The sequence below is a fragment of the Diutina rugosa genome (genome assembly GCF_008704595.1).
Source record: "Diutina rugosa strain CBS 613 chromosome Unknown scaffold12_size278768, whole genome shotgun sequence".
In the NCBI taxonomy this organism is placed as follows: Eukaryota; Fungi; Ascomycota; class Pichiomycetes; order Serinales; family Debaryomycetaceae; genus Diutina; species Diutina rugosa.
This window is the reverse complement of record NW_022995132.1, coordinates 129,242-154,595: the sequence shown is the minus strand read 5'-3', so window position 1 is coordinate 154,595 and position 25,354 is coordinate 129,242. Positions and strand designations below refer to the sequence as shown.

At 51.9% G+C, this 25,354-nt stretch overlaps 14 protein-coding genes across 14 annotated transcripts; 4 read left to right on the top strand and 10 right to left on the bottom strand. All coding sequences in view use genetic code 12, as the record gives it.

Moving 5' to 3' along the window:
• Positions 1–675: 675 nt before the first annotated feature.
• DIURU_002683 (Zn(II)2Cys6 transcription factor domain-containing protein) lies at positions 676–1,533 on the top strand (the record flags this gene model as incomplete). Its single annotated transcript, XM_034155361.1, has 1 exon — positions 676–1,533. One exon carries the CDS (start codon positions 676–678, stop codon positions 1,531–1,533), a length of 858 nt encoding a protein of 285 aa, XP_034012535.1.
• A 223-nt stretch (positions 1,534–1,756) lies between these two features.
• On the bottom strand, positions 1,757–2,713 carry DIURU_002682 (uncharacterized protein; the record flags this gene model as incomplete). Its single annotated transcript, XM_034155360.1, has 1 exon — positions 1,757–2,713. The coding sequence occupies one exon, from the start codon at positions 2,711–2,713 to the stop codon at positions 1,757–1,759; it is 957 nt and encodes a 318-aa protein (XP_034012534.1).
• A 1,543-nt stretch (positions 2,714–4,256) lies between these two features.
• On the bottom strand, positions 4,257–5,264 carry DIURU_002681 (methylglyoxal reductase (NADPH-dependent); the record flags this gene model as incomplete). Its single annotated transcript, XM_034155359.1, has 1 exon — positions 4,257–5,264. One exon carries the CDS (start codon positions 5,262–5,264, stop codon positions 4,257–4,259), a length of 1,008 nt encoding a protein of 335 aa, XP_034012533.1.
• Positions 5,265–8,960: 3,696 nt separating this feature from the next.
• ARG3 (ornithine carbamoyltransferase) lies at positions 8,961–9,959 on the bottom strand (the record flags this gene model as incomplete). Its single annotated transcript, XM_034155358.1, has 1 exon — positions 8,961–9,959. The coding sequence occupies one exon, from the start codon at positions 9,957–9,959 to the stop codon at positions 8,961–8,963; it is 999 nt and encodes a 332-aa protein (XP_034012532.1).
• Positions 9,960–10,334: 375 nt separating this feature from the next.
• Positions 10,335–10,952, bottom strand: DIURU_002679 (uncharacterized protein; the record flags this gene model as incomplete). Its single annotated transcript, XM_034155356.1, has 1 exon — positions 10,335–10,952. The coding sequence occupies one exon, from the start codon at positions 10,950–10,952 to the stop codon at positions 10,335–10,337; it is 618 nt and encodes a 205-aa protein (XP_034012531.1).
• A 144-nt stretch (positions 10,953–11,096) lies between these two features.
• On the bottom strand, positions 11,097–11,978 carry DIURU_002678 (uncharacterized protein; the record flags this gene model as incomplete). The annotated part of the gene is made up of 1 exon (XM_034155355.1): positions 11,097–11,978. One exon carries the CDS (start codon positions 11,976–11,978, stop codon positions 11,097–11,099), a length of 882 nt encoding a protein of 293 aa, XP_034012530.1.
• A 177-nt stretch (positions 11,979–12,155) lies between these two features.
• DIURU_002677 (snoRNA-binding rRNA-processing protein) lies at positions 12,156–12,707 on the bottom strand (the record flags this gene model as incomplete). The annotated part of the gene is made up of 1 exon (XM_034155354.1): positions 12,156–12,707. The coding sequence occupies one exon, from the start codon at positions 12,705–12,707 to the stop codon at positions 12,156–12,158; it is 552 nt and encodes a 183-aa protein (XP_034012529.1).
• A 505-nt stretch (positions 12,708–13,212) lies between these two features.
• Positions 13,213–14,589, top strand: DIURU_002676 (uncharacterized protein; the record flags this gene model as incomplete). The annotated part of the gene is made up of 1 exon (XM_034155353.1): positions 13,213–14,589. The coding sequence occupies one exon, from the start codon at positions 13,213–13,215 to the stop codon at positions 14,587–14,589; it is 1,377 nt and encodes a 458-aa protein (XP_034012528.1).
• A 212-nt stretch (positions 14,590–14,801) lies between these two features.
• On the top strand, positions 14,802–16,124 carry SUB2 (ATP-dependent RNA helicase; the record flags this gene model as incomplete). Its single annotated transcript, XM_034155352.1, has 1 exon — positions 14,802–16,124. One exon carries the CDS (start codon positions 14,802–14,804, stop codon positions 16,122–16,124), a length of 1,323 nt encoding a protein of 440 aa, XP_034012527.1.
• Positions 16,125–16,515: 391 nt separating this feature from the next.
• On the bottom strand, positions 16,516–17,160 carry DIURU_002674 (uncharacterized protein; the record flags this gene model as incomplete). Its single annotated transcript, XM_034155351.1, has 1 exon — positions 16,516–17,160. One exon carries the CDS (start codon positions 17,158–17,160, stop codon positions 16,516–16,518), a length of 645 nt encoding a protein of 214 aa, XP_034012526.1.
• Positions 17,161–17,277: 117 nt separating this feature from the next.
• RSR1 (Ras family GTPase) lies at positions 17,278–18,129 on the bottom strand (the record flags this gene model as incomplete). The annotated part of the gene is made up of 2 exons (XM_034155350.1): positions 17,278–18,013; positions 18,080–18,129. The coding sequence occupies 2 exons, from the start codon at positions 18,127–18,129 to the stop codon at positions 17,278–17,280; spliced, it is 786 nt and encodes a 261-aa protein (XP_034012525.1).
• An 843-nt stretch (positions 18,130–18,972) lies between these two features.
• ECM4 (omega-class glutathione transferase) lies at positions 18,973–20,109 on the bottom strand (the record flags this gene model as incomplete). Its single annotated transcript, XM_034155349.1, has 2 exons — positions 18,973–19,950; positions 20,101–20,109. 2 exons carry the CDS (start codon positions 20,107–20,109, stop codon positions 18,973–18,975), a joined length of 987 nt encoding a protein of 328 aa, XP_034012524.1.
• A 332-nt stretch (positions 20,110–20,441) lies between these two features.
• DIURU_002671 (uncharacterized protein) lies at positions 20,442–21,347 on the top strand (the record flags this gene model as incomplete). Its single annotated transcript, XM_034155348.1, has 1 exon — positions 20,442–21,347. One exon carries the CDS (start codon positions 20,442–20,444, stop codon positions 21,345–21,347), a length of 906 nt encoding a protein of 301 aa, XP_034012523.1.
• Positions 21,348–21,423: 76 nt separating this feature from the next.
• Positions 21,424–24,773, bottom strand: DIURU_002670 (uncharacterized protein; the record flags this gene model as incomplete). The annotated part of the gene is made up of 2 exons (XM_034155347.1): positions 21,424–22,980; positions 23,355–24,773. 2 exons carry the CDS (start codon positions 24,771–24,773, stop codon positions 21,424–21,426), a joined length of 2,976 nt encoding a protein of 991 aa, XP_034012522.1.
• Between the last annotated feature and the right edge of the window lie 581 nt (positions 24,774–25,354).

Genomic DNA, 25,354 nt, shown 5'->3' with positions numbered 1-25,354 from the left:
AAAAACAAAAAAAAAAAAAAAAAAAAAAAAAAACAATACTTAAAAAGTGCTGCTATTTTTGTGTGCTGCCAAAGTGTTAGGATCTGCGAAATACAGGAGTGTGGGCCAGGCGGCCCTGGCGCCCCAACCAGACGTATCTCGAAGCGGTAAGGGTTTGTTGTGCCGCCAAAATAACTTTTGCTCGGCGTTCGCCATCCCCGGCCGCCTTTATCGTACCATCCACCAAACCCCGCCCCAAGCCAAAACGGCAATCGAACCATGGTTCAAAGTTATTAGCTATAGTGAGACATAGGCCACAGGTGAAACACCCTGTGATTGAATGGCTTGCGCCGACACACCCCCTCCTCGATAGAGATACCCCCTGGGGCGGCGAGATATTGTTTGCTGCTGGCCCCTTCCGACCCGCTAGGAGCGAGGGGGGGGGGCTCCAAGCCTTATCTTTCTGGCACCGGTTTTTTTTTTCTCCTGCTCATGGTGCCATCAGCCCCGTGGATCAGGGCTGCGGTGCTTCATGCTCTCACCGCTCCCCCTCCCTCGAGCCCCCCCTGCAACCTGCGAACTGTGGCCCTGACAGCGAGCAGGAACCTCGGGTGCAGCGGCGAGCGACCCAGCAGGCAGCTATATAAATGGCGCCGCCACTGCCCCCGGTAAAAGGCCCTACCGGCATATTGTGTCATGGCTCGCCGCAAACACGAAAACTCCCACTTTGGCTGTGCCACCTGCAAGAAGCGCAAGGTCAAATGCGACGAAACCTACCCCCAGTGCTTGTGCTGTGTCCGCTACAAGCAGCAGTGTCCGTTCAGCCAGCTTTCGCCCGAGGAAATCGCCGAGCGGATGGAGCAGAAGCGGTTGAATCAGATTAAAAAGAACAATCGCAAAAACCGTCGCCCCCGCAAACTGCGCGCCGCCGTCGCCGCCCAGGCGCCGCCGACACCGGAGGTGAGTCGCCACCCCAGCTACGATGTCGCCGCCGACCCCAGCGGGTGGCTGCTGCCGCCGGTGCCGGCGCTGTTGGCGCTGCTGCTGCTGCTGCTGCTGCTGATCCTGACGTGGCCCACCTGCCTGCCGTTGTTGCTGTCGGAAGCGGACACCATCCTGCCGGTGCCCGCCAGCCTGCCGCTGACGGCGCCGCTCCCGACGCCGGAAGTGTCGGAGTTGTCGGAACCGTTTGCCGACACCCCCATGATGATGATGCCAGCCGTGTACCCGCCACAATACCCCACGCAACTGTACCCTACAACCCAGTTGTACCCGGCGGAATGGGCCGACGCCGCCGCCGCGTTGACGATACCCGACCCGGAGTCGCCGCCGGTGCCGGCACCGGCGGCGCCGATGGCGCCGATGATGGCGCCGGACCACTCCCATGCGACGTGGCCGTCGGCGCTCGAGGCGTGGTTGTTCGACGACCTCGACATGCCCGCCTACCCCGCCACCCCGCCGGCGGTGCCGGCAGCGCCGATGGCGCCCCACGCCCAGGCGTTGGCGGACTTTGGCATTTCGGTCGCGGCGCCCGTCGCCACCCCCAGCTGGTGACACCCCGGATGTACATCCTCTTCATTACTACTATTAACCCCCCTCATATAACCCGGGACATCCACAGTCATTAATTTCCACACCCGTCCCGAGGGGAGGGAGGGGGGCCCTTTACTTCGCGTCCTCGATCCCAGATTTCAAACCTCTTGTGTTTAATGTGTGTTTCGTAATTGTCATAATACATACTAGTATACAAGTTTAACTTATTAAAGCGTTTGCTGATTTAAGTAGATGACTGGCGCCAGCTCCATTTCGACGGGCGCGGGCGGCTCGGGAGCTGCTGGAGCTGGCTGAGGCGCGACACGAGTCCGTCGCTAAACCGGGCGCGCTTGGCGGGAGTGTATTTCTGGTCGATAGTGGAGAATATCTCCACTAATCGTACGTGGGGCGGCTTCACTTGGCAGAGGTCGGAGCACAGCGCCGCGTGCCAGGGTCGCGGCGTCGCCTTCAGCGCCTTTGGGGTGACGTCGTTGACGCTGGCGCTCTTCTCAAAGGGGAAGGGAGGGTGGCTAATGGTACAGTGGTCGCCCCACCCGTGGGCAAATTCCTCGTAAGTTTCAATGCACTCGCCACAGACAAACTGCTGGTGGCGCCGTTGCGCTAGCAGCAGCACTTCGTATAATGGCTTAACGCAAAGATCACAGTACTTCAACTCGGAGGTGGCGGGGATGTCGCCAAAGATCGCCGTGAGCGGCTCGCCCCCGGCGCCGGCGCCGGCGGGGCGCGCTGAAAGGCGCCGCTTAGTGGAAATGTCGACGCGGTCGTCCTCGACAAGCTGGCTGACAAACACCGCTAGCAGGTGTTTGCGCGGGATCGACGGCACCGTGCTGATGTAGTCTTCGACAAGCACTAGCTGCGAGTCGTCGCCGACGTCGTCAAAGGTGTCGTTGACGCTGAGGGTGTCGTCGTCGTCAGCGCTGCCGACGCCGGAACTGCCGGCGGTGCTCGCGCGATCGCGTATCACGGGCGCCAGCACCACTGGGTGCGGCGGCGGCGGCGGCGCTAACGGGAGACTGGTAAGCTGGGTATCGTCGAGTAGATCAAGTCTCAGCGGGCGCTTAAGGTCGCCGACCAGGCGAGGCTGGTGCCCAACCCCGGCGCCGACGCCAGGGAGCGAATCCGGGGGCGACGCCGTGGTAGCGCCGGGAGCGCTGGGAGCGGCACATATCAGGGTTTCCATGCCACACACACACACACGCACCGGCGATGTATTATAAGGGAAAGGAGGGTTAAGGTGGGTGGGAAGCACGCTCAGATGCAGCGGGTTATATCCAAGTTATAGGGTGTCGTGTTGTATGGCGGGCGGGTGCACCTAACCACCGCAAGAAAGAAAAAAAAACACGACCGCCTGCATATAGCTCGAGGCCCAGGTTAAGCAAGGCCCGATATCTAAATACCCGTACGACACAAACTTAACCATTTCCCCCGACACTTAAGCTTTAACATCTCATTTAAAAAGTAACCCTTGTAAGGGGATCACTGAACCTGAAACGCTAGGTCTAAAAGGGCGATCTTACGGAGGGCGTTGTTGGTGACAACCCACTGTCTCCCGTAGCCACTGACTATGGACAATAATAAAACGGATGAGTTTCCCAAAACGATCCGTCTCCGCCTCTTTGATATTAATAGTATCGGGGCACATAACTGAGGGAGCTACGCGGCGACATCTCTCTATGTGTTCCATTTTTCGAGGCAGCCCTCACAAAGTAGCACATGCGGTTGTCACCGCCCACGTTCCTCCTATCAGATGCCATTTTGTGTCAAATGCGACCTCTATGACGACTTTTATGACGACTTTCTATGAATGGGTGGACACCAGTGGCAGCCCCTCATGCTCGTACACTCACTGTTGATGTAAGAGCATGGGCCCACCGCATAGAAGCACCTCGAACGTGCCGCTCTAATTCTACGGAAACACAATCCGAAAATGATCGATGTTCACTATTGGTAGTTGAGTCGTAATTGGATCAAATGGTTATCTCCTCCTCAAAGGTTATTAGTCTTTTCAAAGGTAGAAAAATCTTAGGGATCACCTCCTTGGAGAACGGAGAAAATTGTACATGTTAATGGAATTCCAGTTGAGTTACCAAATATGGAATTCAGTGAGTAGCTTCTGAAATCGCAACAAGCCGCCACGGCATTTTGAAATCTAGAAAAGCTGTCGAAGAACCTTAGAAATGGAGTTAGCATAAGTTCTACAACGAGTATTTGATCATGATACTCGGACATCTTTATTCTATCGCCAAGCACCAAGCACATTACTCAGCACGTACATCCTCTCTAATGGTTTCATCAGTTCTCACCATAGCCTTCACAAACCCGTAGGGTGCATTGGCGATGGCCAGAAGTTAAGTAGAAGCTGTACAGTGGTGCGGCACCTGGACGACAGACGTCGCGATGCCTTGTGTATATTTAAAAGTGAGTCCTGATCACATGACAACCAGCCAATCCAAACTTTTGAATCATTTGATTGTTTAGCTTAATGGAAGTGGATTTCATTTTCTAGATATAGTTCAATCGGAATTTAGTCAACATATCTCGTGTGAGATTTGCGCAGATTTTACAAAATTCATGAGATAGTAGATCAGAAAAAAAGTCGTACCTAGGAAATCATGAGTTACAATTATAATGTAGCCTTAGATCACAATCTCAATGTACAGTCTTTCCAAGCCAAGCCTTATAAGTCTAGTTGGAACATCCAGTGTTGTATTGTTATATAAGGTTTACAACTTAGCTTGTAAGATTTGCTCGACGGTGTCGACCACCGACGTCTTCAAGTCGATGTAGTTGAACCCCAACAACTCGTTGGTCTTGTGGTTATCGATTTTAGCCAACGTGGCGATCGCCTTTTTGTCCAGCCCCGGTTCACCCACGGGGATCTTCCCCTTCAACTCGGGGACGTTGGCGTTTAAAATATCGATCATCAGCTGGCACGAGAACCGACCGGCATTAACCAAAAGCCGTTGGCCCTTAGCCTCATCCTTTTCAAATGCCACCACGTGAGCCTTAGCCACGTCGCGGACATCGACCCATCCACCTTTATTAGGCGGGATTTCCGAGTCCGGTTTCAAATTGATGATCTTATTAATCACCTCCAGCGACGTGTTCAAGTGGTCACGCTTAGCTTCTTCGTCAAACGCTTGAGGGCCAAACACAAATGAAGGGTTGACACAAGTGAGGTCCCATTGAGGCTTTTCCGTCTTGACAAACTCCCACGCCGCCTTTTCGGCATACGTCTTTGAACCGCGGTAGCCATTGATGGGGTTCTGTTTAGCGTCATCCCACAGAATCTCATTCCACAGCGCTTCGGTGATGGTAGCATTGGGGTCGCTTTCCTTCAAAGCATCGGCGATGGACGCGTACAGCGACGTGATTACCACCCGTTTCACGTTCTTGCCGTGAGCCTTAATGGCAGCAAGAGCGTTCTTGGTCCCCTCTACAGCGGGAATCATGAGATCGGTCTCGGGGTCGCCATTGTAGTGGAACGGCAGCGCCGTGTGCAAAAACACCAGCACTTCCGGGTGCTTTTGCAACAGCTGGTCAAAGGCGCCAGGTTTCTTGATATCCTCGACGATTTCGTAAGTGAATTTGTCGCCAAAGTGTTGCTTAAGCCCGTCGCCTTTAGCCGCCGATCTCACCAGCCCCACCACAGAGTAGTTCTTAGCGATGAGGGTCTTGATGATGTGCTGGGCGATGAAACCGGTAGCTCCCGAAACGTAGACAACCGACATGGTGGTAGTTGGACAATGTGGTCAATTGAATTGGTTGGAGAGACTGGGTTGCGGTAAGGGTTTATAACCCTTATCACTGTGGCGCGAATGATCGTTAGCGGCTACCGCCGAATTAGGCTTGCCGATGCGAGTCACTTGTGGGGTAGCCCCTCCACTGCCGCTAACACCCGCTAAACACTAGAGGTTAAGTATTCATATACTGACTCTCCCAGAGACTCTAGAGAATAGCCTGAATACCCAGGGATAAACTCAATTCGCAAGAGCCACTGCCAAAGTACGACCCTTATTGGTCAATTCTCAACAAATAGGCCACGACTATGTAGCTTGTGAACCTAGCTGTGGCCAATGTCTTACGACCACGGAGTGACAACTCGGTATTGTTCCATTGTCATTGTCAATTGAATGATGGAGATAATCCAACAATTATATCGCTCCGTTAGTGTAGAGTAAATTAAGGTATAAATTCGATATCTCCATATTCTCATCTTATGAAAATTAATCACTTTTGTCATTTTATAATTCTAGCAAGTCTAGACGGTGTTTATTTGACAACACCTCAGTGTTTATTTCTTCTGTTTGTGCTCAGTGTATTGTTTTGCCGCATTCGGGTGTCTGTGCTGCCCACATTCCGCTTGCGACTCGCACCCTCCCGCCACAGCGCCTTCGCTCAGGCACCCACCTAGCATGTGCTCCGCCTAGCATGTGCTCTCGCCCACACACACAGAAGAACATCGGCTCCGCATCGTACGCGTCCATTGTGAAGCGGCCCTGCCTTCCACGCGACAATGGCAAGGATCGCACGGTGCTTGAAGCCACCGCGGGCTTCAGCTGTGTCGCCGATGAACTCGTAAACTCCGATCGCTGCCATTTGATCTCGACAATGGTACCCTAACCACGGCGTCACCGTCTAACCTAATTGAGTGATGTTTATTATTCGTTAACACAAACCGCCCCAGGCGGCCGCTATTATATCTGCTATTATCTCTGCTATGGTACAAAATTGAAGAGGGTGAAAATATGGCATGGCTGTCGTTGCTGTCGTGGCTATCGTTGCGATGAAATCAGGTAGATCAATTAGTCTCCGTCATCGGCGTAAAGTAGAAGTGGTCGCTGTACCGTGGTGGTGGTGGTGGTCTCGATTGAGGCCGAGGCAGCAGCAGCAGCAGCAGCAGCAGCTGGAGCAGCAGTTGCGGCGTCAGCGCCTGGCTATCGCGGTCTCGCTGCGCCAATTCGACGAACTTGGCCACCATTTCCGCGTCGACTTCGACGAGACTATCAAAGGTGGCGGTGCGTCTCATCCGGGTGACGTGAGACATCACCGGTCGGCTCCACAGCAGTCTGGGCGTGGCAAACCCGCCACAGGTGGGACATCTCACCGTTTGCCTCCCACAGTCACAGAGCATGGTTTGCCATCGTGGCTCATGAGCACAGCAACACGCAGTGGCGCAGGAATGTGAGTGCATGTAATATAAGATGTACTGGTAGACTTGATCCAGTGGATGGCAGGGAGGACGGTGCACGATTATATACCGTTTGATTAGCCATTTAGTATGGAGATCCCCTGCACGCCTGATAATGGATCGTCTCGCTTGTGTGCACGCCGTGCAGCATGCAAGGCATTCCGAGAATGAGAGACACGAGACGACAGGTTGACGACAGTGGGCAATGTCACGTAATGGTTCGACCCCCGCCCGGCATTGTTTGACGACGCATCCGCCACTACTGCAAAACAACAGCTTGAACTATGGTCTAAACATTCAGAGTACGCTTAAACCCACTACGGCCACGGTATCTAGAAAGGACTACCCATCACCGGCGCCTGTGGCTCGATGGAAATTTCATTCGCCAAAGCTAGTCGTCACCTCATCTTTTTTTTTTTTAACAGTGAGGACGTGCTCTGCAAGCAGCACCCCACATGAGCCCGGGGCATCAAATATTAGGTTATAGACGATGGAAATACCCCCCCCCTGGGGTGTCTGTGTGCCTCCACTTTCACCGGCAACACCAAGCGAACAACAAATCGTGGTCTTTCTCCACCCGCCAGGGGCGTGTCCCCCAATTAAAACCTTAAGCCGTCCACTACCACTGCCCCCTATCTCTCTGCCCAGTCTATGAGGCACCGCCGCACCGCTTCTCCCTCGCCTCAACCGTGCCTGCGGTCACTTTCACCTGTTATGCCTCTCGCCACACCAGCCGATATAATACACCACATCCGATGAGTCTCCGGTGTTGTGGTACGCGTGTGTGTGTGTGGGGGGGGCATCATCTCGAATCCGATAAACTTTACCCGGACGCCTACAGTTAGTGTCGGCACCACATTCCCTGGTGAAACCGGTGACACCTCGAGTTAGGGGGTGTGCGTTGTGGTCCCCGTCCAAGCCGCCCACCGCCCCAAAAAGCTTGATCCCGATGACTATGGCCGCAAGATGGACAAGCCGAGCAACCGCTGCTACCGCTGCTACCGCCGAATGCGGTTAAATTTTCACTGGTCTAGCGCCCAATGATGCCGCAGAAAGATTTCCGCCTGCACCTAATTAACAAGAAATTCATTAAAAAAAAATCCTACGGGAATACGCGTCAAGCGCGTTACGTGTGAACCCGGCATGGGTGAGTTTAACAAAGATATAGTGGCGTTATATTACTATTGTCAGTATGTGCCACCCGCGACTATCATCTCCATGTGAAACACTACCATCTGACACCATCCCTTTAAAACCATAACCACTTTGCTAGCACATTGCTAACACATTGCTAGCACATTGCTTGCTTGTATTTACGCTGGTTGAATCTCGGGGTGCAGGGTTTACCGTGGTGCTTTCGTCGTGCTCGTCGTGCTTCGTAGTGCTTTTGCCTAATAAGGTTTAGCCCCTCGTACTTTGCTAGCCCAACAATCGATGCCAAAAATACCCCACTATTGTCACCACTTAACAATGATTCCCGACACCTACAAATCGAGGACACCTTAAGTCTCCTACAGAAAGATGAATCCAATCACTGTCCATCCATGATGCTCTGCATGACTCCTTTTAGTGTTGTCGTGGTCACATCTACCCCTACTGACGCTAAGTACGGCCAGCAGATTAGGACTACCACCTCGCAGGCCTTCACCCTCATTCAGTTTTAACCCTCAAATGCCAGTGATCGACAGGGGGTTCCACTAGCGCGATTCCATCTTGAAATCACCTGTATCCATCGCATTGTTCCCTGTAGTGGAACCGCCGCCTTATCATGATTACATCACCATTGTTCCAGAGACAAAGAACTGTTCCACGTCCCCAGCGACGTGCGCTCCCGCAGAAACCGTGCCTGTGGCTTATTGTCTGTAGAGGTTGCAGAACACCCGTGACGCCTGCAACTAATTAGCCTAGGGTAAGCGTGTCCATGTGGGTAGGAGGAAGTGCAGCAGCGACGCTGAATTCGTGACCCGACGGCGGTGATGGACTCTTTGCGATTTCACCAGCCTTGTCCATTATCTCATTGGGTAATGTCTGGCTGCGAAAAAATTTACGGCGATGATACATGTCTTCACCAATTATCCTCGGAAAGAAAAACTGTCAGTAATTTTATTACATTCGTTTCAAATCAAAATAGTGACTACTTGCATTTTTAAATTTATGTGATGTCTAATTTTGTTTCTAAATTTCACCGTTCGGCGATATCCGTCTATCTATACATGTTTCGTGGCTCATAAAGTTTTTACTTGAGAAGGTCGCCCTTGTTGATGACGAACCCGTCGATCACCGCCATGGCGGCGTACAACCGGTTCTCCGCTTCAGGGAACACAATCAGCTGTTCCGAGTAGAAGACGTCGTCGGCCACTTCCTCGGTGTGACGGGGCAAGCAGTGCATGAACTTCCACCCGGGGTTGGCACCGGCCTTCTTCACCATCTCCTGAGTGATTTGGTAGCCAGCAAATTGTTGCAATTTCTGTTGCTTTTGCAGTTCTTCACCCATCGAGATCCAGGTATCGGTCACCACGACATCGGCGCCTTTGATCGCTACTTGCGGGTCGTTGACGATCTCAAACGTCAAGTTCTGACTCAGCGCCAATTGATTAGCAATGTCGACAATGTCGGCGTCGAACTTGATGTCCAGCGGGATCGCCACCAGCACGTTCATCCCCAGTTTGAGCGCGGCGATGGCCATGTCGTTAATCACGTTGTTGGCGTCACCCACCCACGCCAACTTGAGCCCCTCGGTCTTACCGAAAGTCTCCTTGATCGTCAACAAGTCACAGATCGCTTGCAACGGGTGGTACTTGTCACACAACGAGTTGATGATGGGCACCAGCGAGTCCTTGCACAACGCCTCGATATCAGCGTGGGAGTTGACCCGGGCAAAGATACACAGCACCATCAGCGAGATCACCTTGGTGGTGTCGTAGTACAGCTCGTTGACCCCCAACTGGATGTCGTCCTTACCCAAAAACATCGGGGTGGCGCCGAAGTAAGCGGCGGCGCCTTCAGTGGAAATTCTCGTCCGCGTCAGCCGTTTGGAGAATAACATCGCCACAAGCTTACCGAGCAACTTGGAGTGGGCCTCGGCCGCGTGGGACCCCAGTTTGAACTGGGCTTTGAGCACGCTGGCCTTATCGACGAGGGCGGCGAATTCCTGATTCAGAAGCGAGTGGATGTTGACCAAGTGACGAGGAGTAGACATTTTCGGGACAGTAGTCGACAAAAACCGTTTGAACATGAAAAGGATATGGGAAAATTTTTATATTAGAGTTTGCCGTGACCGAAAACGGCAACGCCCAACATCGCGGCTATTATGTGCAGGGGATGATTCATCACCGCGGCTACCACGGCCCATCGACCAATCGGGAAGTGCCGCGTCTCCAGCAGCGTGGAACCTAAATAGCATCCAGCGATGTTAATTACAATAAAAGCTGTAACCAGTTTAATTCGTCTCGATTAAATATGCATTAGATGAAAACTCATCACTATATATACTGACATGACTATATATTCGTAAATGGGGTTTTTGATTAGGTGTGCCCATTATTGGCACTGCTGATTTTTTTTTTTGACGTGGGTATATGCCCTCAAAGCTATTACGTCATAATCGTCATCACCACGAACTAAGCTCCCGTTGAAGTTCAAGCTTTCTCGCGGCAATCTCGTCCAAGCGCCGCAACGTGTCGGCCTCTTGTTGTTGAAGCTGGAGCTTTTTCGCCTCGGCAAGCCGTCTCATGTTTTGTAAAGAGCTGATCTGTTGCAGAATGTTAAGTACCCGAGGAAACTGGTGCGGCGCGGCATCAACCTCACGGTGGTAGCGCCCAGAGTCGGCGGCAGCGGTGTCGTCGTCGCCATCAATATCGATACCGACGTCATCATCACTGTAGCCGCGCCGGAGTTTGTTTTCCGAGCCGTCCTCGTAGTCGTCGCCATACTCATTAGCCACGTCTCGAGCAGTTATTTTGATCTCGTCGTTTTTGGGCATGAACGTCCGAGGTGTCTCATCGTCGCTTTCGTCTAAATCATCAAGATTAAGCACCACCGGCGTCGATGCTTGTTCCGACGGCTTCGGCACTTCCGACATGTCGGAAGCATCCGATGCAGGCACTGGCTTCACGGTGAACGCCGACTCCGAGGCAGTGGTGCCGGAGACAATGAGCTCGTTATCGTCGTCGTCGAGCGAGCGCCGCACCCCGCTGCGTTTGATCAGCTTCTTCTTAAACACTACCATTTGTGTCGGGCTGGTAGTCTACGCCAGCCGAAAAATGTTTTGACGGCGGCGATGACTTTTTTATACTCCGCGCCGCGTATGGCGCTGTCTGCCTGCATCTAGAGGAGGGGAACGCTAACACCTCGAAAGCGTGTGTCTGGTGACTCAGACACCGTCCTCGGGACTTGCCATGACTCGTAAACGTTTAGTTTGAGGTCCACTGCTATCGTTGCTATGGACGTCGTGGACACGAATCACGTCTTCGCCCATGGCTGCTGACATCACCCTCTCGCCCATAACCGTCACTGCCACAACGTGGCGACGACGCCACGTGTATTGCCAACAATAGTTTTGGTCAATTATCACCACCGCTTGAAGCAGAGCAATCACGATGCTGCCTCTCGGCAAACACGTTTCATTGCCCGTAACTACCACGCCCCCCATGATCCACAGGTCGCACTCAAACGCCGTACTCCAACTGGCGCCGGTGGTGTCGTAAGTTAAAATCCGACCGGCTAAACCATGATCAATTGCCACTAAAAGTTTTGTCAGGTAATATTTTACCCACCGGCATTGCGGTTGACTTTGGTACTTGTCAGTACTCTCCTTACTGCCTTTCAAAATCAACAGTGGCTGCTTCAGTGACACGCTGATCACGTATACGACACCATTCTCCAACCCCGCCGCGCACAGGTCAGCCGCGATATCGATTGTCATCACCATCAGCCCGAGGGGAATGTGCTGATCTAGGCTGTAGTCTCGATCATAAAAGTCAACCCCAAACGCCGTTCCCACCGCCAACGTGGAATCAGCAGTGAAAGCAATTGATCTGCCAAGATACCCTTTATCGCTGTGCCAAATTGGAACCAGATTCAAGTCTTTATCGAAGCGAAATACTCGGACAGTGCCAAAACAAATGAATGCCATTTCATCATCACTACTGGCAATAGCCTGAATACCTCTTTGGCTATCAATTGTGATTTTCTTCACTATCTGATGCTGGTGATTGTAAAAGTAGGTAACCCCATCTTCTCCCCCACTAACCATAAATTCTCGAAATCGACAAAAGCTATAAGTATCTGGCATCTCTAGATATTGCTACACCGCCACCTAACTTTGTTTATCTCGGCAATGTTTCAAGAGTCGTTCCACTACTGGTTTCATCTGCGGTTCTCGCATACACTACACTAAACCCTAAATTTATAATATATTAATACGTTTTCATCACGCCAAGTCATAGTCATCAATCTTATTCTTGTATTTGAGCAAGTTGCGCTTGATCTTACTCCGGTCAACCCAAGTCAAGTAGTCCTCAAGGTTCCGCGTCACCAAGTACGCCGGGTCAGTGATGACGTTGGGACCCACACGAACATTGCCCCCTTCAATGAACGTAGTGGCATCTTGTACCGATTCTGCCATCTTTAGCCGAACCATCACCACGGGAATCCGACGCTTACAGAATGCCAGCACCGTCACTTTGTTTTCAAGGTCAGAGATCTTCAGCTTCAGTTGCAACACCCCCATCGCATACAATTTTTCAAGCAATAACTGTTCGTGTTTTATTCTGAAAGGGTCGGTTGGTGATAGCATCAGAAGCTTGTTGGCCAAGTTGCGGATCTCCCCGCAAATCCGGTTATATTTGTGGTAATCCTCACGGTTTTGGATGTGGTACGTTCTCATGACGTTGACATCGCGGTGACCGTTATCCTGCTTCCAGTTGAGGAAGTCAACCTTCTTAAGAAGCTTCTGTTCATGATGTTTGAGCTTCCGAACCATGGTGAAGGTGTGATATAGGGTGAGCGGTAAGCGATGAGATAGCGCGCGCGCGATGGCCCCTATCAGTGGAGGGGAGGACGTCAGCAATTTTGAGCCGCACCGATGATAGGAATCGAACCACCCCTATATTTAACAGCCTTCGGTGGATGTGGAGGTAATTTTGCTCACTGCGAACCAGCGAGGCTTAGTCAACAATGAGGCTTTGGTGGAACTTTGACCAAGCCTTTTGACTGGAAAATAAAATCAAAAATGCGACATCGTGCCACTTCGACCACCGTAACGGTGATGAGTCGATGCCTACATCGACATTATTGTTATTGCTCAAAGCGGCTAAGAAGGCGATTGTTCGCCGATGACACAAAACCGTTTAGAGCTGATTTGGTTATTGTGGCGGCTGCGCGGAAAACGGATGACGCCCGTCCCGACGCACGTTTAGGGATACCGATTCCTAGTGGGGAAAGCTCTATATCTTGTCGAACATACCCCGAATAATACTTCATCAACCATGGCGGAGTCGTTTGAACTCGCCGATATCCCGCCCCCGGTACCCGAGAAGGACGAGGCAGCGCTCGAGCTGTCGCTGGCGTTGCGCTCACGAGTGATGGCCCGTGAAAATGACGGCAAACTTCACAGTGAAAGGATGCATGAAGTTAAACTTCAGAGCCAGCGGTACGACGTACTGTTATACCGTAAATTGACGGTTTCTTTTATCCTTTGGCTCTTGATGCTCGTGATTAACATGCTGGGTCTGTTTTCGTGTACGGGGGATCTGTTGGCTTCATGTTATCCTCAGTACACTTTACGGATCCAGGTCATCAATGAATCAGGGAGAAAGACGTTACATAGCATCCAATCGGGATTGGAAGTGTTGCTGTATTTTTCGAAATCAGTCACCAGTGCCGAGGAGTCGATGGGCGACCGGTTGGCAAGCATGCTCGACAACTACCTTCACCTGGGTCCTGCCCCCAGTGACGAACCAACCCCCGAACCGATACCCGAGGAGCCCATACCAGAAGAGCCGCAACCGGAAGAACAATCTGAAGAACAATCTGAAGAAGAAGGAGAGGAAGAAGAAGAAGAGCATACGCATTTAGGGGGGTTGGATAACGCCCCACGCGACCTTAGTTGGATCATGGATATGATGAGTACAGCCACTCATTGGTTATCGGGCACCAACCATTCCGAGGTGACCGATACCTTCTCGCCGCGACTGAGCTTTTGGTTTAACTTCCACGGCTTTTGTCGCTACGACCACGAACGATTCTCGAAATCGTGTGAAAGTGCCCCCGGGATGGATGTATTCTCACTGGTGGTGAGAGATCTTGGCATCCAGTTCGCTGTTCATGCTAATAACGAAGACCCGGAAACGGCATCTAAACGAATGGTAAGAATCTACCAACGCATGGTGGACAATCTCAACGACCGGTACGATAAGTTGTTGCAGGACGACAACAAGGCCGGCGAGTACAATATGAAGAGCTACAAAGACGTGAGGTCATTACGCAACGCTCGCTACTTCAGTGAGTTCTCGATGGTGGTGGTGCTGATCGGGCTCTGGGTGTCGATCATCGTCACCGTCGTCTGTGGCCACTTGCTCATGCTGTACTCGAGTGAATTAAACTACTTCCAATGGTTTCAGCGGCACATGAACCTTGTGACTAAACTGTTAGTGGTGCTTACGTTGGGTTACTTTTTGATGGAGTTACCCACGTTCCTCGGCGACATGTACCTGTACGTCAAGCTCCGCAAGTTATTCACCAAATTAGCCATTGCCGACTTTAACATTGGCCTAGGATTTTGCTTTACGCTTACCAACGTGTTCCTTGGAGCGGTACAGCTTTTGATCCAACTCCGCATGCTCCAGCGCCACGTTAAACTTTGAAACAATGACACTTCGAAAAACTGACACTTTGATAGACTGATACACGACTTCATGAATTAGTATAGGTCACTGGTATTAGTAGAACTCAATGGAAAACACGTCCGCGCGGGGCGAGCCGCACGCGTGGGCACTACCTGCACTCCCGCGCGCAATGAAAATTTCCACTTCGTCGACCCATCCACTTCACCAACCAACCGACACTAATACACCAGATGTCCGCCGCCGAAGGTCAAGAAGAATTGCTTGATTACTCCGACTCGGAGGAAGTTGCCGTTGTCACCAACGACCAGGCTCCCGCCGGCGACTCCGCCGCCGCTGACGGCGCCAAGGAAGACGGCGACGGCGATAAAAAAGGGTCGTACGTCGGTATCCACGCCACCGGGTTTCGTGACTTTTTGTTGAAGCCTGAATTGTTGCGTGCCATCGGTGACTGTGGGTTTGAACACCCTTCGGAAGTGCAACAAGTGTGTATTCCTCAATCGATCTTGGGCACCGATGTCCTCTGTCAAGCCAAGTCCGGTTTGGGTAAGACCGCCGTGTTCGTGTTGCTGACGTTGCAACAATTGGACCCTGTCCCCGGTGAAGTGCTGACGATCATTATCTGCCACACCCGTGAATTGGCCTACCAAATCAAGAACGAATACGCCCGTTTCGCCAAGTACATGCCCCTGGTGAAGACGGAGGTGTTCTACGGTGGTACCTCGGAAAAGAAGGACATCGCTCTTTTGAAGGATAAGGAAACTTGCCCCCACATCGTCGTCGGTACCCCGGGCCGGTTGTTGCTGTTGGTGAAGGAAAAGGCGTTGAGACTCAACAACGTCAAGCTGTTTGTCATCGATGAATGTGACAAGGTGTTGGAACTGTTGGACATGCGCCGTGACGTCCAGGAAATCTTCAGAGCCACCCCTCACCAAAAGCAGGTGATGATGTTCTCGGCCACCTTGTCGCAAGACATCCGTCCCGTGTGCAAGAAGTTCATGCAAAACCCGTTGGAAATCTACGTCGACGACGAAGCCAAATTGACCTTGCACGGTTTGCAACAATACTACATCGAGTTGGAAGAACAGGACAAGAACCGCAAGTTGCTGGACTTGTTGGACTCGTTGGAATTCAACCAGGTGATCATTTTCGTCAAGTCGACTCGCCGGGCTGAGTCGTTGAACACTTTGTTGTGCCAATGCAACTTCCCCTCGATCGCCGTCCACGGTGGTTTGCCTCAAAAGGAACGTATCGAAAGATACCGTTCGTTCAAGGAATTCAACAAGCGGATCTGTGTTGCCACCGACGTCTTTGGTCGTGGTATCGATATCGAACGGATCAACTTGGCCATCAACTACGACATGCCCCCTGAAGCCGACCAGTACTTGCACCGTGTCGGTAGAGCCGGTAGATTCGGTACCAAGGGGTTGGCGATCTCGTTTGTGTCGCTGGATGAAGACAAGGAAGTGTTGAAGAAGATCCAAGAGAGATTCGACGTCAAGATCACCGACTTCCCCGCCGAAGGTGTCGACCCTCTGACCTACATGAACACTTAAAGTCCAGGTGTCTAAACTAAATAATAGTTTCCAAAAAGAAGTATATTGTAACTTTATTACGAATAAAATGTGATCACGACTTAGCCCGTAGAGATAGATTATAAGTTGTTTTCGCACGAGCGCTAGCAACCAAGAGCCACAAAACCGTTAGCCGAGTTACTGCATCAATGATTGTCGGCAGTGTGCGTAGGACGATGCACAAAATCTGTCATTAATAAAGTTGGTTTTTGAGCACAAACACGGCCGATAGCCCTCCAGGGGGAAAGATGACGCTGAAATTCGCCACAACCGGCTCCAAGTTAACAAGTAAAGAGTATTCGTAGCCGTCATCACTGAAAGAGGTATATGCCATTAGTAGAAATCATTAAAACATCATGGGGGTGTGCACACACTATGAGTGCTGGCGTGAGTCGTCAATGGGAGGTGGTGGCAGCCGGGGAGGATAGTGGGGTGCTGGGGTATCGTCGATTACCTCCCTGGTTTCACCAGTCTCGCCATTAGTGTGATTAGCACTGGAATCCCTAACATCAGTGGTGCGGACCACTGTCGGTTGCTTAGGGTCATACACCGGCGGTGGTTCCGTGGGGTACTTGGTGTACAATGGCACCGGGTCCTGGGCGGGCTCAGTGCCGAAATAGACCTGTCCCTGTTCATCTGGACCAGTTTCCTGGTTACGGTGGTGGTGGCCAGGCCCGTGCATGTGTAGCAAGCTCATGGGGAGCGGCTGGACGTGGCGGTGGGAGTTATCGTGGTTGTGGTCATGGCCTTGCTGTTGACGGCGGCGACGAGAGTGGATAAAGTGGACGAGGATGAAGATCAACACACACAACGCGGCGACGGGGATGATGACGTAGCCGGCAACCCCGGCCCCATCTCGCTTGGTGAGGATTGGTGGTGGGGCCATTAAATTGTTGAGGTCAGAAAGTTCGCTTAAAGAGGGAGGATTTAGGGGTGGTGGCGAGGGTCGCAACGCTTTATGTGGAGGAGCGGCAACTTCGGGAAATGGGGCCACCACAAAATTGTCCGAGATGCTCATTACATATATTAAGGGGAAGGAATACCGAAATATGCTCGCGGGAAAAAAGGTGGCGGGAGCCCCGGGGTTCCACCCCACCCTCTTTCCCTAATAGTATCAGGGGACTGCCAGAGACCGCTAAACGATGACGCAACACTTCAGCTTGCCCGTGTCCGGCTTCGCCTTCTGCAGCTGGAGTTGGCGGGCGGGAGCGGCGCTACTCGTTTGTTTCGTCGGGGGTACGGTGCCAGCATCGGTTACCGCCCGCAGCAGCGGCGGCTGGGTGGCAGCGCCGGCGTCGCCGGCCACTTGCTGCTTCGCCGCCTTCTCCTTCTTCTTCTCCGCCAGCACCTGGGCCTCCATGCGCATGATCTGGCGGACAACATCGATAAACGCTTCGTCGACGTTGGTCTTGTACATCGCCAGCGTCTCGTAGAACGGCACCATCCCCCACTCCTTCAGCACCTTGATCCCGTCCTCGATCAGTAACACTCTTTCCTCCTCCAAGTCACACTTGTTGCCGATGAGGACCATGGGGACGTTGTCCAGGTCCTTGATCCGTAACACTTGTTCTCTCAATGCTAATAATTCCTTCAACGAGTTTTCGTCGTCGACCAGGTACACCAACAAGAACCCCTTGCCCGACTTGATGTACAACTCGCGCATGGCGGTGAACTGGGCGACGCCGGCGGTGTCTAAGATCTCAAGGTCACACGCCCGGCCGTCGATCTCGATCTGCTTGCGGTACAGGTCCTCGATGGTGGGGTCGTACAGCTCGACGTACACGCCTTGCACGAACTGGACCGTCACCAGTGATTTGCCCACACCCCCGGCACCCAAAACAACAACCTTATAGTCTTTTATTGTTAGTTCCCTGTAGTGTAGTGTCCTTGGCAGAAATCTCAACGGCTCGCCGGGACCACAATTTAATGTCACTTACCTCTCATCGGTGGTGGTGGTTGTCGTCAAATTTTTTCCGTTCGCCCCCATGTGAGCTGAAAATCGTGTAGATGTCGACACCAGAAGCCATATCTTGTTTACGCTGGACTTAAAGACACTGAATGCTGTTTCACTTCTGTCATAATTGTTGACAACAAAAATAATCACGTTTCATGATCGATGTCGTGCCGAGTCAGCATCAGCTTTTGCATTGTAATGTCGAGCGTGTTTTTTAAAAAAAAAGTTTTGGGGGTGGCGGTGAACTCTAAGTCGTGTTTGTTTACGTTGATTACTAGAGTGTCGTTGTCATGGCATCAATTCCGAGATGTGGACGATGGCATTGATGGGTTTTTTTAGGTTTAGCTGGTGCGATCTCGTCAATGCACGGAACCCACACCGCGCAAATCTGTTGTGGGGAGGCTTTATTCCGCTGGTCGCGCCACGTCTACTGAAACGTGAAATAAGGACGCGTCTACCACAAGTAAAAAGAAATACCCCCACGCGTCTGTGGCCAACTGATAAGAGAATCAATTAGAACGGTAGTTGTGGTGACCTCTATATTGATGAATGAATACGATGTGCTCCTTGCACTCATGGCGGTTAACAAATGGCTATATGGACAGCTATTTCAAGGATACAGAGTAGCTTTATTTAGAGCTCATTCATTGAAGTAGCCAAAAGACTATGATTTTAAAGGAGGAGGTTACTCTGCAGTTAAGAATTGAGCTGAGAAGATATCCTCGCCTTCAATTCTCATGGTAGCTCGTATTGAAATCATGATCAAGTATAACCGAGAGCAGGTCTGCGATCCGATGACCACCTGACTCTAACAATAGACCACTAAAAATACTACTCTTGGAAGATCTCATTAATCCGTTCATTACTCGTTACTAACTAAGCGTCGTCAAGCTTCAAGATGTTAGGCACCGGACCCAAGGGGGTGATCCCGTGGGGGTTGATCGCCGGGTGCGACTTGGTGTAGTGTAACTTGATGTGGTCAAAGTGGGTGGTCTCGTTGAACGCCGGGTTGCCCCAGTACAACTCGCGCACCCACTGGTGGATGTGGGGGTACTGGTAGCGGATCATCCCGATGTTGCACTTGAAGTGTTGCACGTAGACGGGGTCGAACCGGATGATGGTGGTGAACAACCGCACGTCGGCTTCAGTGAGAGTGTTACCGGTGAGGTACTTTTGCCCGTTGGCGTGGCGCTCGTTGAAGATGGCTTCAACCCGGTCCAAGTGTTTAAACACGTTGGCACACTCCTTGTCATACACCTCTTGAGAAGTGGAGAACCCGGCCTTGTACACCCCGTTGTTGATGTTGTCGTAGATCCAGCCGTTGAGCTCGTCAATCTCCTTTTGCAAGTCCGTGGGGTACAAGTCGATCTTCTTGTACTTGTCGTCGATCAAGTCGTTGAAAGCGGTATTGAAAATACGGATGATTTCCAGCGACTCGTTGTTGACGATGGTCTCTTCCTTCTTATCCCAAAGCACAGGGACAGTGAAACGACCGCCATAGTTGGGATCAGCCTTAAAGTAGAGTTCCCGAATACGGTCTAAGTTGTACAAGTGGTCCTGAGTACCGAAGAAATCACCTTTGTTTTCCGAAAGCTCTTCGGGAGTGGCAAATCTCCACCCCTTACCGTCCATGTGCCAGTGGACGACGGACAAGCCGATGATCCCGGTCAAACCCTTAAGCACCCGAGTGATTAAAGTTCTGTGGGCCCAAGGACACGCGTAGGACACGTACAAGTGGTAACGGCCCGCTTCAGGGGTGAAACGGCCGCCCTTTTCGATGGTGTCACGGAAGCTCAGCGCCAACCGCTTGTACGACCCGTCGTCGCCAGCAAACTTGAGAATATTCTTTTGGACCTAAATGTTAGTTATTGTTCAGATTTTCTAATCAATTGAGTGATGATTCCCTTCCCAAAGTCCGTCCAGCCGTAATTTGGAAATAGCAATTGGGAGTCAATTGATCAATGGCCACTATAACCAATTCATATTGTCGATGAGGTCACTTACAGCACTCATAGTGGATTGAATGATTGACAGCAGCCGTGGGTGAGCCGGGGCTTTTATCCAATCCTTGGCTTGCTATTTGAATGAAATTAGTAACCACTTTAAAAAGCGCACGGGTACAGGACCTAATTCCCTTAGCCTTAATTTACGTAATCGATTTTGTGAAGTTTTCCCGCGCACTGACGTCACCTCGACAAATTGCCTCTCTCCTAAATCTCTCCTCGCTCTCCGTTGACTGAGGACTGAGGGAAAAACAAAAAAAGACAGACATCGCACAACCCGGTGGTTAGCGACGCCCGACGTTTTTTCTGAGCCGCAACCAACGCCGCACGCCTTTTCACACAATGGCCCCAGGTATCGAGAGTAAACTGGGATCGAAGTCCACCAAGGCCACACCCTATGCTGGTGGAGTGGCGACCCAGTTTCTGTATACTCCGCTGACTTTCCACCCGCTGCCACCAGCGGGTAAAGCCGATACTGCCGCTGGTACCATTGCGGGACCGCATGTCCCCGTGGCGCTTGTGGCCCGTCCCTCAGCGGAACGGGACGCTAAGCCAGCACCAGTACCCGCTCAAAGCAACAACCAACACAAGTTCTCGGTGGAGACGGACCAGTACGACCCCACCAGTCGCCCCTACGCGTGTACTTACCCCGATTGTCAATGGGCGTTTCTGAGACAACTGGATTTGAGCCGCCATTTGCGCTGCCACGGCACTCCCAAATTCAAGTGCCCTTACTACGATATGGAGATGCCCTGCCATCGCAACGGAGGCATGTTTACTCGTCTAGACGTGCTCAAACGACATTTACGGCTCGTTCATTACGTCAAAGACGTTAAGCACTTGATGCCGGGAGAAGACGCTAAAACTAAAGATTCTGGGTGGTGTCGCCAGTGCAAAAAGATGTTCCCCAACTCGAAAACGTTTATTGACCACTGCCACGACTGTGCTGAAGAGATGAATCCCGGAAACGGCGGTATCTCCGTCGTGGCAACCAACCCGGTATCGATGGCTGAAGCCGCCGTCCACGCGGCCCAGCTCGCCCAGGCAGCCCAGCAGGCTGAGGCCGTGGCGGCGATGGAGGCGGCGGCACCACCGGTGATCCACGAGACCCCGACACTGGCGGTAGACGACCAATTGGCCGATATCGACCACTCCAAACTGCTGGCAAAAACCACAGCGGTTGTTGACGAAACTGAGCTGATAAAGCTGCCACCGGCTAAGCGGGCACGAATAAAACGCCAGCGCTAGAAACGATTCACCGCTAGATGCGGTTAAATCTGGTGAATGTAAATATATATATATACAGGATGTGAAATATAAAACGTTAGCTATGGGAAGTGCCGAATATCTCGTCGTACTTCTTGTTGAAGTCGAAAGTGATGCAGTCGTCGTAGTCCTCGATGGTGTACTCATAGTCGAGGACAACACGGTACATCGCGATCTCCCACGGGTAGGGCACCGGCTGGTACCACCGGTACCACTCGAGGTAGTCGACCCAGATGTTGAGTTTGCGATGGAACCAGTTGCGGGTCATCAAGTAGATGGCACTGACGATGGCCATGAACGCGAGGGCAAGCGGCTGCTTGGCGTATATGAGCTCGCGGAGACTATCATCGCAGAGGGCGAGGAATCGGCAAAACGGCACCGGCGACGTGTACTCGATGCTCTGACGAATACAGAAATTGAACACTCGTAGTGCCTGGCGAAGGGTAGCGGTGGTGGCATCGTCGTAGCCCGCCTTCTCGAGCTCTCGCATCACGTGCTCACTGATGGGGTACTCGGTAGGGGTGGCGGCGCTGGCGGTAAGGGGCAGCGAAGTGGGCAGAGAAAGAGGTACCGACATCAACGGCGACTCCTCGCCAAGCTCCAGAGGCAATGGGGTATTGGCCAGGATCTCGGTGGCTTTGACAATGTCGACGATATCCCCTAACACACCATGACACATCTTACTGCTGCACCGATGTAGCGTCGCCAGTAAACCCCGAGCGATTGAAAGCACGTCGTTGCGAGTCTCGAAGTCGACTGCTGGTAGCAGTTTTCGCAGCAGACACGCGAGGGTGGCGAACATCATCGTCTGCCCTAAAAATAGTGCCTGCAATTCCTCAATCGACACTTCTTCATCCAGATTAATCCGAGCCAACCCGAGCAAAATGTACTCGACAAGTTTCCCAAAGCTATCCATCCCGAATTGGAATAATTTCTTCGCCGAGTCGGAAGCGGCGTAGTGGTCATCAAGCAAAAACCCCGGATGCAGTTGCGCTAAGAGGGCAATCGCCAGAAACGCACACACTGCTTTCCGCACAAGCTCCCTCGAATTGAACAACAGCGGTAATATTCTCGTCCAAAGCTCCACCTGAATCTTATCTCGACTTTGGAAAAGCGTCTTTTGACTCCACACATTAAAGAAATGGAGTAAGCGGACTTCCAACAGCGACACGTCTAGGTGGCGCTGGACACTGTTCAAACTCAACATGAAGTTGTTTAAGGGGGAGTGCACGACGTCGGGTGCGCGGGGAGAGAGTTGGTCTAGCGACACCAACGCTTCCTCCACTAAGAGCAACCGTCTCACGTTATCGTTGACATCACCTTTAGTTGAGGCTAGCGGCAGTAGCGGTACCATTTGGCTCAACCACAGGGCGTCTTCCAATACGGTGGGAATGTTATCAAAGTTGATCAGCTCGACGTCGTCGTCTGGGGGCGTCTGGGGTTCATGTTGCGGAGGCGACGTCAATTTGATCACTGACCGGCCTTTGGCCCGTGCCCGGGGCTTGCGGGGAGGTTTCTTTACCTTGCGATTGGTAGCAGGGGCCGGGGTGTCTTCATAAACACACTCTTTGCCCTGAGCCGTGCAATACTCACACTTGGGTTTGTCTTTACTGCACTGGAAACTGGGTTAGTAATCCTCCAAATGGTCAGAAGAGGGTCGGTACTAACTTACTCCGATCTTAAGACGTCGACACAGGTTGCAGCCACCTGTCCGAGGTCGTCCCATGGCTGTGAGCGAGAGAAACGAACACTCGGTGGCGGGTTATGGTCTAGCCCATGTAAGGCGATAACGAGCAAGTTGTGCGCGGCACGAAGGTGTCAGTCGCGCTAAGCCCCGGCAGGTATAGGCACGTGAATAAAGACACTCTTAAGAACGGTTGCGGCTCTCCGGGGTGCTACGTTTATCCGGTGCTGTTTATGGATTTTAAATTACATAAACAAGATGGGAGTAATAAGTTAAGCGGTGGCGGGAGGCGAGAACCCGGGGACGCTGGTGGGATTGGGAGCACCCGCAAGCCCGCCCAACTTCTGGATGATTGTTTGCAGGTCCGCCAGGCCGGGGTTATCCAAAAGTGGCCCGATGGGGACACCAAGCCACAGAGACAATGTCGACACCACTAAGGGAATAATCGTGGGGTCGGTGCCGGGGATAAGGGCGTTAGAAAGCCAGTCCCGGCGACGACATCCGGTTTGGAAAGGACGGTTGTGGAGACGATCGTCAATGAATTTGTAGGCAGCAGGCAACGAGGTGACGGCGGTAGTGACGTGGATCCCCGTGAGGTCGACGGCAAAGTCGATGTTAGCTCCTTGAGGACACCACAGGTTATAAATCCGTTCGGAGTTTTCCGCAAACGGAATGACGTCGTCGTTGGTCCCGTGGTACATGAAGATGGGGATCTGGGGTATTTGAGGGTTGACCAGGTTAGCCAACGTATTCTCATCGACAGCGGTCTTGACGAGAGGGTTGTCAAACACGGCCCAGCCGTCTTTAGCCCACTGGAAGGGAGCCGAGAATACCCGTTGCAACCCGTAGACAACCAAGGTAGGAATCATACAGAGGTTATACGCCTGGTCCAAAAACGTTACTTTTTGCGTGGAAAGTTCCTGGTTAAACAAGTCGGACACTTCAGGGTAGGTCTTTATAATACCTGCCACCGCTTGTACGAGGAACCCAGCGTACACGGTACCGTCAATCTTCTTAGCGACGGCCTTGATGTCAGCTACGGTACCACCAAAAGTGGCACCGACAACGATATCTTTCAAATCTGGCGCGTACTCCTCAAGGAGAGCCAGAGCCCACGATGAGGGTTGAGAGCCACCAGAGTAACCCCACAACACGGTACGAGCGTCAGCATCAATACCACTGCCCAGAGTTTGGTTTAACACGGCCCGAATCGAATCCAACGTGGCGTAAGCCCCCATCTTAGCCATAATGTAAGCAGAGGTGGGGCCTTGGAAATCGGGCCACACGACGTTGTAGCCTTTGTCAAGCAACAATTGCACCTGGAGAAACTCTACTTGAGTTTCAATGGTGGTAATATCCGCTCCAGCTAAGATTGAGTAGGAGGGAGCACAATTAGGGTCGGACGAGTCGGTAGCGGTTTGAAACGATACCAATTTGCTCAGATCGCCATTAAACGGCTTGATCAACGTGGTGACAAAGGCAGTAGGGTTACCGTGCTGGTCAGTAGAGCGCACAAGGTACTGAGTGGCCGATTTCACTTTGGCCGGGAGAAGTACCGATCGGATGGGGGCAGGCGTCGGTCTTGACTTCAAGATATCACCGGGCTTGGCCTGTTCGAACCCTGGTGGGAGTTGGTAGAACGGGTCTTCGGTAGGCGGGAGCGGGCCGACTAATGCCGCCATGGCCGCCGCTATCATCCAAAACACAACCAACATCAGCTTCATGGTGATTGGTTTTAAAGTTAGGTTTTCTTTAGTGTTATTTATACCCTTTGGTTGTCAGCAAACCAGGGCTTAGGGCTCATATCGGCATTATCAGGTATATGCACTTAAGCTCGTGTTCCCGATCCACGTTGGTTCCACTGACGCGAAGAACACGCCAAAATATTAGGGGCGATTCCGGGGTAAATACAGCCGTAGATTGCTTTAAACATGGCTGATACTAGTATAAGCAAGTGTAGTTGGTTTATTAATCCATTGGTTCAAAGTTGACCCTGCCAGGCCTCGGTATAAGCTGCCATCCCCGATCGACCTAACACATCAGTGCCCGCATAACAAAATTTTGCGGGGCGTACGTGCGATAGTTTACTAGGGACAAGCAAACTACCCCCAATTATAACGATGAAAATGACTAGCACACCAATGAAAGTATCGCTATTTCTTTCTTATAGTGCCAATGGCAAAACTCGAAATTTTCAAGCCAAGTTTCCTCGATATTTACCATCCCCACTTTGACCTCGGTTGTATCGTAGTCGCACGATAACGCCCGCACCATGTAGCTAACAATGGAGCCTCCAAACCAGTCG